An 11,544-nucleotide genomic window follows, 5' to 3' on the forward strand; every position below is an offset into this window, starting at 1 on the left:
CCCTCAGTGGGTTAAGGATCCCACTTTGCTGTGAGCTGAGGTGTAGGTGGCCCAGGCAGCTTAGATCTGGCATTGCTGTGGCTGTGGTGTAGGTTGGCAGCTGCAGCTCTGATTCAAGCCCAACTTCCATGTGCTGCAGGTGAGGCCCTAAAACAAAAAAATCAAATACTTTGGAATACTATATTCCGACTATAAATTCTTTCGTGGAACAAAAAGAACTATAGAATAATTTTAATCGTCATTTAGTAATTTAATTGTTTAATTATATGTATACTAGAGTAATTGTTTAATTATATAGTCTAATATTGTTATTGTATACTAGAGTAATACAAATAAGTAATTATGTTCCTCATATTAGGAACCAGGATTTTCAAAGTAAGATAAATTAAATACAAGCGTAAATTCAGGGGGCCAGGTCTTGGTACCAAAATGTTAGCCTCCAGGAGAGCGTGAGCTGATGGATACTCCCTGATGATGATCCATCCACCACCAGTGTCCTTGTCCCCTTGAGTTACCCATAGCCACCCCCACCTCCCCCATGAGACCCTTCAAGACCATAAGCTTTTGCCAGTGGAAGACTCAGAAAAATATGAAGCATTCAGCCAACCAGATAGAGAAGAGTTCCTGTTTTGTCCTTTCAAACAACTTTGCCTTGGTAGAGCCCTTTGTCACTATGAAGATGTGCTTAATCTCTATCTGTAAACAACAAAGCTTATCTATAAGGTTCCAAAGAATCCTCAAACCAAGAAAATATAAATTACCTCTTCTGTCTTTACAGTTACAGCATACGGTTCTGTTGGTGTGTGCTACCCTTCAACGAAGAGTCATGGGCAACATTTTGTTGCTTTACTGTTGATCCTATCAAGCATCATGTTCATGTTTTATATCACTGTTATGGTGGGGGGCAGGAATGTCAGTGTTTTTTAGACTATCTATACTCATTTACCAATTTTTTATTTTAATACTGATTTATAGATAAACATTTACTTTGCAAGTGAATTCAAGTAAAATGTAAAGAACTTGCTTGAAACAGAAGAAAACAGGAGTTTCCTTCTGGCGCATTGGGTTAAGGATCCAGTGTTGTAGCTGCAACTGTCATCCAGTGTTGTAACTTGGGTTGCTGCTGTGGTGCATGTTCCATCCCTGGCCCAAGAACTTCCATATGCCGAGGATACAGCCCAAAAAAGAAGAAGAAAAAAGAAAGAAAACAAATACCAAGATGCTTTTCTTTAGATTTGTCTGGAATACTAACACAGGAACAAGATATCATCCCTAACATAATCTACATGAATACAGCTATGGAATTTTTACAGAAAGTGACAAAGAACTAAAAATCTAGTTCATATTTGTTGCATCAGGATTCTAGTGAGTCCTCAATTTTCCATTTATTTTATTATTTGTTTATTTTGTTTTTTTAGGGCCATACCTGCAGCATATGGAAGTTCCCATGCTAGGGGTCTGATTAGAGCTGCAGCTGCCAGTCTAGGCCACAGCAATGCGGGATCCAAGCCACATCCTTCCGCCTACACTACAGTTCATGCAACACTGGATCCCCAACCCACTGAGTGGGGCCAGGGATCAAACCCATATCCTCATGGATACTAACGAGTAGGGTTCATTACCGCTGAGCCACTATGGGAATTTCTCCATGTATTTTATTTTTAGAAGTCAATTAATTCTGAATTGAAGTTGTGGCAGACTACTAAACATCTCTAACCACTGATCATTTATATGAATAATTAGCCTTTAAAATTTGAGTTTCAGTTAATTATGTTTCTTTGTTGTGTAGAAATTTACATCTCTGAGGCTGTGAAGAGCATTAACAATTCCTTTGCTTCATTTGTCCTACTTAAAATCCTCAATAAGGAGTTCCGTTCATGGCTCAGTGGTTAATGAAACCGACTAGGATCCATGAGGTTGCGGTTTCAATCCCTGGGCTCACTCAGTGGGTCAAGGATCTGATGTTGCCCTGAGCTGTGGTGTAGGTCACAGACGTGGCTCAGATCTGGCGTTGCTGTGACTGTGGTGTAGGCCGGCAGCTGCAGCTCTGATTCAGGTCCTAACCTGGGAATTTCCATATGCTGAGGGTGCGGCCGTAAAAAGCAATAATAATAATATAAATAAAATCCTCAATAAAAAATAATGTTCTGAGAAAAAAGTACAAATTCAAAATATTTTAAGAATGCTGTAATGTTAAATTTGAATTGAAAATGTCAATAGGAAATCAGTTTTGTAATGCTTTTTCTAATATGCAATAGAAGCAGTATCAATGAACTCTTTTTTTAATTTTTAATTTTATTTTTTTAATGGCTGCACTTGTAGCATAAGGAAGTTCCTGGGCCAGGAATTGAATCTGAGTCATAGATGTGACTTACGCCACAGGCAACTCCAGATCCTTTAACCCACTGTGTTATGCCAGGAATTGAAGCTATGCCTTCATAGCAACCTGAGCCACTGCAGTCAGATTCTTAACCACTGTACCACAGCAGGAACTCCTAAATTAGCTCCTTTAGCACCTAGATTTTGGTCTGTACATACTATTTCCCATTAAAAGCAATCAGAATTCCATAATAAAATGACTGATTCTTGGTCTAGGCCCATGGTTTTTAACCTTTAAAAAAAAAATCGAATGTTCCCATCGTGCCTCAGCGGAAACAAATCTGACTAGGGACCATGAGGTTGTATATTCGATCCCTGGCCTTGCTCAGTGGATCGAGGATCCGGCATTGCCGTGAGCTCTGGTGTAGGTCCCAGACACGGCTCAGATCTGATATTGCTGTAGCTGTGGTGTAGGCTGGCAGCTGTAGCTCCGATCTGACCCCTAGCCTGGGATCCTCCATATGCTGAGGGTGTGGCTCTAAAAAGAAAAACAAACAGACAAAAAACCCTCCTGCAGAGCCTTTTTAGATTCCACACCCCCATCACACAAAATTTTATTTATTTATTTATTTTAGGGTTGCACTCATGGCGTATGGAAGTACCCAGGCTAGGGGTTGAATTGGAGCTATATCAGACAGCCCACACCACGTGGGATCCGAGCTGTGTCTGTGGCCTACACCACAGCTCACGGCAACATGGATCCTTAATCCACTGAGCGAGGCCAGAAATACAACCTGTGTCCTCATGGATACTGGTTGGGTTCATTTCTGCTGAGACACCACAGGAACTCCCACCACCCAAAATTTTAATACCACAGAAATACTGTGTATCTGCTTGTGTATTGTGGCCATCTGATGGGCCACAAACCAATGGAATGTCTATGTTTTTTCACCAAGAACCAGTTTTGTTGAGGGCAAGGAAAGCATAAGGTGATCCTGAGGCACGTTGTAACAAAAGCAAGAAAGCAATCAAGCCTGGAGAGGCTCCCACTGACCAGAATTGGAATATTTTAGCATTAAAAATAATAATTTACTGTAACTGATTAAAGTGCACTGTATATGTAAACATCCACAAGCTCAGAATGAAAACAAGATTGCATTGATCATCTGCCACTATTGGTGAATAGTTTTCACTAACTCTTTTTTCTGAAAACTCATTGAAGGGAAACAAATACTTATCCTACCTTTTCAGTAAGAGCTGTAGTTTAATATAATCAGGCAGCTCCAGTTGAAGAGGGAAAGCTCTTCTTTATAGAAAATAAACCAACTGGAGTTCCCATTGTGGCTCAGTGGTTAATGAATCCGACTAGGAACCATGAGGTTGTGGGTTTGATCCCTGCCCTTGCTCAGTGGGTTGGGGATCCAGTGTTGCCGTGAGCTGTGTAGGTCGCAGACGTGGCTTGGATCCAGCAGCTGTGGCTCTGGCGTAGGCCGGCAGCTACAGCTCTGATTCGACCCCTAGCCTGGGAATCTCCATATGCGCAGGAGCGGCCCTAGAAAAGGCCAAAAAAAAAAAAAAAAAAAAGAAAAGAAAAGAAAATAAGCCAACTAATAAACTTAGAAGGATTTACAGAATTAGAAAATCACCACTTGACATCCCTAATAAAATAATTAAGGGTCATCAATAGATACTAACACAATTAAGAACTTTCAGTCAGGTTCCATGGTGCCAAAGGATCACCTCTGAGCAGAAGGGGAAAACTTTGCAGCGGTCAGATCTTGTGAGTCCCGCTTTAACCTCACTAGTACAGTTAACCTTACTCAATGAGACAGTGAGATGTTATGTGCCTCCAATATGAGGCAATATAAAGTACAGAGGATCGCCTCTTGAGGTATTCTTGCCAAATTATTTAAACTGAATCTTTTTTTTCTTCTTTTTTTTTGGCTCCCCCTTTGACATATGGAAGTTCCTGGGCCAGGGACTGAATCTGAGCTACAGCTGTGGCAAAGCCAGATCCTTAACCCACTGCACCAGGCTGGGGATCAAACAGGCATCCCCACAGAAATGAGCCTGATCAATAACCCACTGCCCCACAGTGGGAACTCCTAAGCTGAATCATTGAATCAAACCTTTTACATCTAACTTCCAGCTCATATGAAGTACAAGAGAGAGTGAAACAAGTTAAATGATTCTATGAGGAAAAAAATTTGATAAATCCTGAGTATGGGATATGATATTCTGTGAGACAGCTGATGTGTTCTTTTCAAAAAATCGCTATGAAAAAAATATAGGGAAGGGGTTGCACTATTCTAGAAGAAAAGAGACTTTGGAGACATAATAAAATGCAATGCGTGGTTCATGTTTGGATCTTACTATAAAAGGGTATTTTGGAACTATTAGGGAAAATTTGAATATGGATTGGGTATTAGATGATATTAGGGTATTATTTTAAAATTTTGTTGTGTTTATTAATAGTGCATAGCTATGTAGGATACATTCCTTGTATTTTAGAAGTGAATACTGAAGTATTTAGAGGTGAAATGTTTCATGTTTGTCATTTATTTTAAAAAACTTCAGCATGAAGAAATAAATGAAACAAGTATGGCAGAATGTTAACAGATTGAATATAGGAGGTGAATATATATAGGTATTAATTGTACTATTTTTCAACTACTTTTTAAAAGATATGTTTGAAAATATTCATAACATACAGTTTAAAATATTAAAAATGGTTTTGATGAACTAGGAAATGCTGCTTCTCAGTCTGAGGAAATGTAAGTTGGTTTTGACTTATATTGAGAACCCCTGTGGCTCTTGGATTCTTCCTCATAGGCTTTATTTTTTCTTTCCTCTCTCTCCCTCACCTGTCTAGCCCTCTTTGACTCTATGCACAGCAACCAGGCCTCAGACAGCCCATTTTCTCCACCTCAAACTCTTCATTCACCTACCCTACAACTCCGGCATCGCTCTGAAAAGCCCCCTTGGTGTAAGTAATTCTGGAACTGCCTAGACAGAGACCAAGAGGAAATGGAGGGGTTGGTGATGAGAGAGCCATCACAAGAGAGAAACAGAGATGAGGGTTGCAAGGCCATGAGTAACCAGTCAGGGAAGCTGTCTCACTTGCTGTTTCCAAGATGAACCAAGGATCTGTTTTTTTGTCTCTCTCTCTCCTCCACCTCCCCTAATTTTTCTCCTCTTTTTTTCTCTCCCTTCCCCTTGCCTCCCTCCCTCTCCCCTCTCCACACGTACACACACACACCTCTCTCTTTCCCTTCCTCCCCCTCCCCTCCCCCCTTTCTTTCCCTGGTCAGTCACCTCTGTCCTCCGTGCCCCCTCTACCTCATTGGAAGGGCTCCTAAAGGATGGTGCCTCAGAGGGTCCTTTGGGGAAGAAAAAAATGGAGGCTGTGTTCTCCTCAGATCCCCATTTAGTCTCTACAACTTTCTCAAGTAAAAATGACTTGAGAGGAAACCTGGATGTATAAAAAAGCTGGGAGAAGGAAACTAGATTCTTCTACTTTCTACATGTCCCTTCTCTCAGGTTGTCTGTTCTTATTTGTTAGTCCAAGTTTGGGTGTTTTTTCCCATCTCTTCTTTATAATCTCTAGCCTATCACTATTTATCCTCAGTAACAGTGTGAGCAGTGGAGCCACAAAGCATTCTTAGGGTACTTGTGGGGAGAGATGGATACCGGTGGTAATCAGACAGGGGATAAGAACCAGAGACACTGGTGATGCAAAAATCCTTCCCTTATTCATCCTACCTCCAGGACATATCTAAAACCAAACATGACCATTATTTTACTTGGATAGAACTGAAGCAAAGATTCAGATGTCAGCCTTGGGGTAAACAGTTGTAGAGTTTTGCCTTTCTTCTAGCACCCTGCAGAAGAAAACTTTCCTTCCTGACACCAAGAATTCTTCCCCTGAATTTCAGAGTTTCCTACACTTACCTTGCCATTGGTCCTTTTACCTCTGCCTAGTAGTGTTTATAGGTTCTGTGCCCTAGAGATCTTATCTTCAGCTTCTCTTTCTGTCTGAACTCTGATTTGTCTGAATTATACTGCTAGCTGAATATTAAGACTACCTCTAACCTTGAGCAAACTCAGCTTACATCTTTTTTTCTTCTTTTTTATAACTCTCAGTATCAGATATGTAGCCTCACTGGTAGACATTTTCTTTAGGGTTTATCTGTCTGCCCTAAATAGGCCTTGTTGGCCCAAACCACATTCCCTTTTATTTCCCCCACCCCACCCCCACCCCTGCTTGAAGCATGCCTCCTATGATCCTTTGCAGAAAAGAGATAGCTAGCATTCCTGAAATTCAATGACTGATGGAGCCTTTGCAGACTCAGGCTTACCAGCTTTCCTGTTTCTCATTGACAACAAGATATCTAGGCATTTCCTGTTTCTAAAATCTGTCATTATTGATATCAGAGTGCTTTAAATATAAATCTATAATACCAACAATAAATATGATCTTTAAAAAGAGAAAAGTAGATTAGTTTCCTACTAGAGATAAATGAAGAAGTAGAGGTTGGGATAGAAATTATCCCACAGTGTAATTGAGGATTCTAAGGCTTTCATTTTACTACTGTCAGAATTTTAAAAATTGGTTTTTATATTTTATATATATATAATATCCATAAACCTATAACACTGTATTTCCCAAGACTTAGAGAATCTTAACCCTGGATCTATGGATGGATTTCAGGGTAAAGTCTATGAACCTCAGCAATTATATGTAAAGATTAGTGGGAATATCCATATGTATATTTTTCTGGGAAGATAGTCCATGAGTTTCATTAGAGTTTCAGAGGGGTTAGTAACCTCCAGAAAGGTTAATTAAGATCTGCTGCCATTGAGTTTCCATGGCAGTCTTCCATCTTTGGGTAAATCATTTTTCCTTTCTGTTGTTCTGATTCACAAAGTTTTTCTACATTTTCCTGATTATTTGTCTCTTGGGCAGTAATCAGTGATTATCTCTGCCCCAAAAATATACTTTAAAGAAATAATTCTTTTTTTTTTTTCTTTTTAGGGCTGCATCCACGGCATATGGAAGTTCCTAGGCTTGGGGTCGAATTGGATCTGCAGCTGCCAGCCTACTCCACAGCAACACTAGATCTGAGCCATGTCTGTGGCCTACACCACATGTAGGATATAAGGATCCTGACAACATAAGGATCATGGTAACGCTGGATCCTTAACCCACTGAGTGAGGCCAGGGATTGAACCCACATCCTCATGGATGCTTGTCTGGTTCGTTTCCACTGAGTCACAATGGGAACTTCTAAAGAAATAATTCTTTTTTTTTTTTTTTTTTTGCTTATTAGGGCCACACCTGCAGCATATGGAGATTCCCAGGCTAAGGGTCTAATTGGAGCTACAGCTGCCAGCCTACGCCACAGCTATAGCAACTTAGGATCCTAGCCACCTACACCACAGCTCACGGCAATGTCAGCTCCTTAACCCACTGAGCAAGGCCGGGGATTGAACCCACAACCTCATGGTTCCTAGTCAGACTTGTTCCTGCTGAGCCACAACGGGAAGTCCAAGAAATAATTCTTAACAAAAGATGTACATCAAATTTAACTGGGAGTGTTTCAACCTGCCACACCTTTACCCTAAATATACAGAATTAGAATCTCTGGAGATGGAAACTGGAAATATGTATTTTTGAAAATTTTCCTGTAATTTTAATAGGTAACCCTAATTGTGAACCACTGGTATAAAGTGTTGATATGCTTCTTTTTTTTTTTTTTGCCATTTCTTGGGCCGCTGCCACGGCATATGGAGGTTCCCAGGCTAGGGGTCTAATCAGAGCTGTAGCCACCGGCCTACGCCAAAGGCACAGCAATGCGGGATCCGAGCCGCATCTGCAACCTACACCACAGCTCACAGCAATGCTAGATCCTTAACCCACTGAGCAAGGGCAGGGACCGAACCCGCAACCTCATGGTTCCTAGTCGGATTCGTTGACCACTGCCACAAAGGGAACTCCCCAATGTTGATATGCTTCTAAAGTAGGAATGAGGGGATATGGGAATTTGGAGCTGGAACAGGGATTTATTTTGTGAAAGAACTAGATGACATGGGCCTTAGCCCTCTCTCCTGAAGTCTTAGATATCCATTAGTGCTGTCTCTGTAGTCTGCATTGGGCCAGAGCAGCAGTTCCTGAGCTAGGCTAACTTAGGAAGAATTCAAACCCTCTTTCCCCAAAACATGAATAACCTAGGCCGTCTGTTCTGGTATTCAAACTGCATACATAGTGTAGAGCCTACTCTTCCAGCTTGTCTGACTTGGTCTTCTGACTTTGCTTTTCAGACAGCAGTGGCCCTTCTAGCACTGTGTCCAGTGCTGGCCCTTCCTCCCCTACTGCAGTGGATGGCAACTGCCATTTTGGCTTCAATGATCACCCCTCCCTAAGTTCACATGTGATTGAAGAACACCAAGGCTTTGGGCTGTTCCAGGAGACCCCTGGGACTGGAGCACAAGAGCTCCCTGTAGAAGGGGAGCCAGAGCCTTTTGAAGGAAACCAGTTCCCACAGGAATCACCTGTGGAAACCAGCCAGCCATGCGAGGAGGTTGCCGAGGGGGTCAGCCAGCCATGCCAGGACAACCCTGAAGAGGTTAACCAGCCATGCAAGGAGAACTATGATGATGTTAACCAGACATGCCAAGAAGTCCCTCAAATCAGTCAGCCATGCCAGAATGCCAGCTACCTGTGCTCAAAAGTCTCTGAGGAAGCTTGTGAGCTTTGCCAAGAGAACCCTGAAAAGGTCTACCAGAAATGCCAGGGGTTCCCTGTAGAGGTTGGCAGGCTAGTCCACCAACCTGGAGATGTTGGTGGCATAGCCCAGGAAATCCTTGTGGAAGCTGACAAGCCAACCCAAGAGATCTCTGAGGAGTTCAGCCAGCCATGCCAGGAGTTCTCCGTGGAGGTTGGCAGGCTGGCCCAAGAGGCTTCTGCAATCAATTTGCTGTGTCAGGACATCCCTGAGGTTGATAAACCATCCCAAGAGTTCCCTTGGGAGGGTCATCTGCAGGTCCAGGAGATCCCAGAGGAGATGAATCAGCAGCAGTCCTCTGTGGTCCCTGAGTTGATCAACCAGCTGCCTGAAGAGGATGTTCCCCAAGTCCAGTATCCATCTAGTAATTCAAATCCTCAGAGCCAGTCTCTAGCCCATGACCAGAACTCACCTCTTCCACCAGCAACATGTGATTAATCACTTTCTCCTTAGTGGTATCTCACTATACCAGCCATTTGAGCTAGCAACTTTTTCTGTTGGCTAACTCACCTGCCAGCATCAAGGCCTTGGGTATCACCAGAGGTGTCTGAGGAAGCAGTCCTCTTGGCATAAAGCATACCTGTGCCAGAGCTGGGCTCGGTGAGGAGTCAATTTCATGTTCAAAGCAGCCATTGACTCCTCACCCAGCCATTAGACTTGAATATGATTTTCTTCAAAGGGTAGACGGGTCTATCATTACCTAACCTTCTGTGATCATCCAGGAAATCCAAGATTGATAAAGGAAATGCCACTTAACTGCTGAAGACACCATCCATGGGTAGCAAGTGCAAGAGGGGACTCAAAGGTCTCCACTTTACTGGAGAAACAGTCACAAATTTTCAAGATGCTCTTAGACCATATGTGCATTTGGGGACTCTTGTCTTTGCTAGCATCCTCAGGTGGGTTCAGAATGGCTCTCCGAAATGCCTGGGAAAAAACGAGAGTTCCTTTCCCAAACAAATATCCGTCATGGCCACTAATCTTTAGTTTGGGCTTATGGGTATTTCCATAACATCCCCAAGTGCCCCCTCTACCCTAGTCCTGTTCCTCTGGGCAGTAGCTCTAGGGAAACATAGGTATTAGATTGCTGTGAAAATTTCAGAGTTACTACTTAAAAAACTCGGGGCGCTTCTTGGCCAATCTATGAAGCTGGGTCTCCTTAGGAGATGGTATAGAGAAAATCAGGTTCTATTTTAAGCAGTCAGCAGAGATCACTATTGTACAGACATGAGAGACATATATATATATTTCTGTAGTAGTGCCACGGTCAGACTGGCCAAAGACCAAATATTCCAGGGTCCCCAAGAGGTTTGTCCTTATACATCATTGTGTCTTTAGGCCCAAGTAGGATTATGAAGCTTTTCCCAAAGATACAGGGGTGGGTAGGAAGGGTAATGTGGTCATCGGAGTGGGGGCCGGAACATAATGAGTGCTCAATAAATACAGAATAATGAGAACCGTAGTGGTGATGATGATGTCCTTGGGAATTCAAGAAGGCATATGACTGTAGTTCATTTGTGTCTGTGACTGAATTAATCTGAACCAATCAAAACCCATTGTAGCTGAGTAGGAATCGGCTATAAAAACATGGAGATCAGGCATCCCAGCAGGTCCCTATAACAATCATCCCACCACCCCCAAATTTCTTCTATTTTTTTATTTTTATTTTTTTGTCTTTTTAGGGCCAGACCCACAGCATGTGGAGGTTCCCAGGCTAGGGGTTGAATCAGAGATGTAACCGCTGGCTACGCCACAGCCACAGCCGTGCCAGATCAAGCCCCGTCTGCAACCTATACCACAGCTCACAGCAACACTGGATGCTTAACCCACTGAGTGAGGCCAGGAATCGAACTCTTATCCTCATGGATGCTAGTTGGGTTCGTTAACCACTGAGCCATGATGGGAACTCACCCAAATTTCTTAAACAAGTAGTGTTACCAGGAAGATAGTTTCTCTCTCTGGGAGGCACTGAAGAGTATAATGCTTTCTCACCGAATGTTGTTAAAATCACTCTCAATTTTTCACTCTGATGCTTGGGAGTGACTATCAGGAGGAGTTGATATAAAGAGACTATGTTCTTTCTTTACCTGCTTGACACCTTTACATTGGGAGAGCCTAGAAAAGACTCTCCTAATGTAAAGTCTCTAAAGGGTTTCACTGCAGGGGAAAATCCAATGTTTTACTTCCTAGAAAGGCTGACTGCACACGTGAAAGGTGTTTACAACCTAAGTAGGTCCTGGATCTCTTAGGGCCCCTCAACTTCTTACCACTTTTGTGTTCTCCTATGCAAGGTATTTGATGGTTATGGGGTCCTCAACTCTTGACCCCATGGTATGCAGATTCCTTCTCAAAAGACCCGCTGTCTCCCTTCCATTCCCCAAACCAAATGTATGTCCCCACCCTCGGTTCCTATTCCCCATTCGGGCATTCTCAGCTATTT

General features: G+C 42.5%; 1 protein-coding gene across 17 annotated transcripts in view; it reads left to right on the forward strand.

The window, feature by feature from the left end:
• Positions 1-10,561, forward strand: part of PPIP5K1 (diphosphoinositol pentakisphosphate kinase 1) — a 48,006-nt gene extending 37,445 nt beyond the window's left edge. For 16 of the 17 annotated variants that reach the window (XM_047766521.1, XM_047766516.1, XM_047766524.1 and 13 more), the window contains 2 exons: positions 5,192-5,305; positions 8,641-10,561. In XM_047766521.1, coding sequence (XP_047622477.1) covers positions 5,192-5,305; positions 8,641-9,542 — 1,016 coding nt within the window. In that variant the 3' untranslated portion in view covers positions 9,543-10,561. The remainder of the gene's footprint in view (positions 1-5,191; positions 5,306-8,640) is intronic. The other variant, XM_047766520.1, reaches the window with a different exon arrangement.
• Positions 10,562-11,544: the final 983 nt, after the last annotated feature.

Source organism: Phacochoerus africanus, chromosome 2, assembly GCF_016906955.1.
Source record: "Phacochoerus africanus isolate WHEZ1 chromosome 2, ROS_Pafr_v1, whole genome shotgun sequence".
Lineage (NCBI taxonomy): Eukaryota > Metazoa > Chordata > Mammalia > Artiodactyla > Suidae > Phacochoerus > Phacochoerus africanus.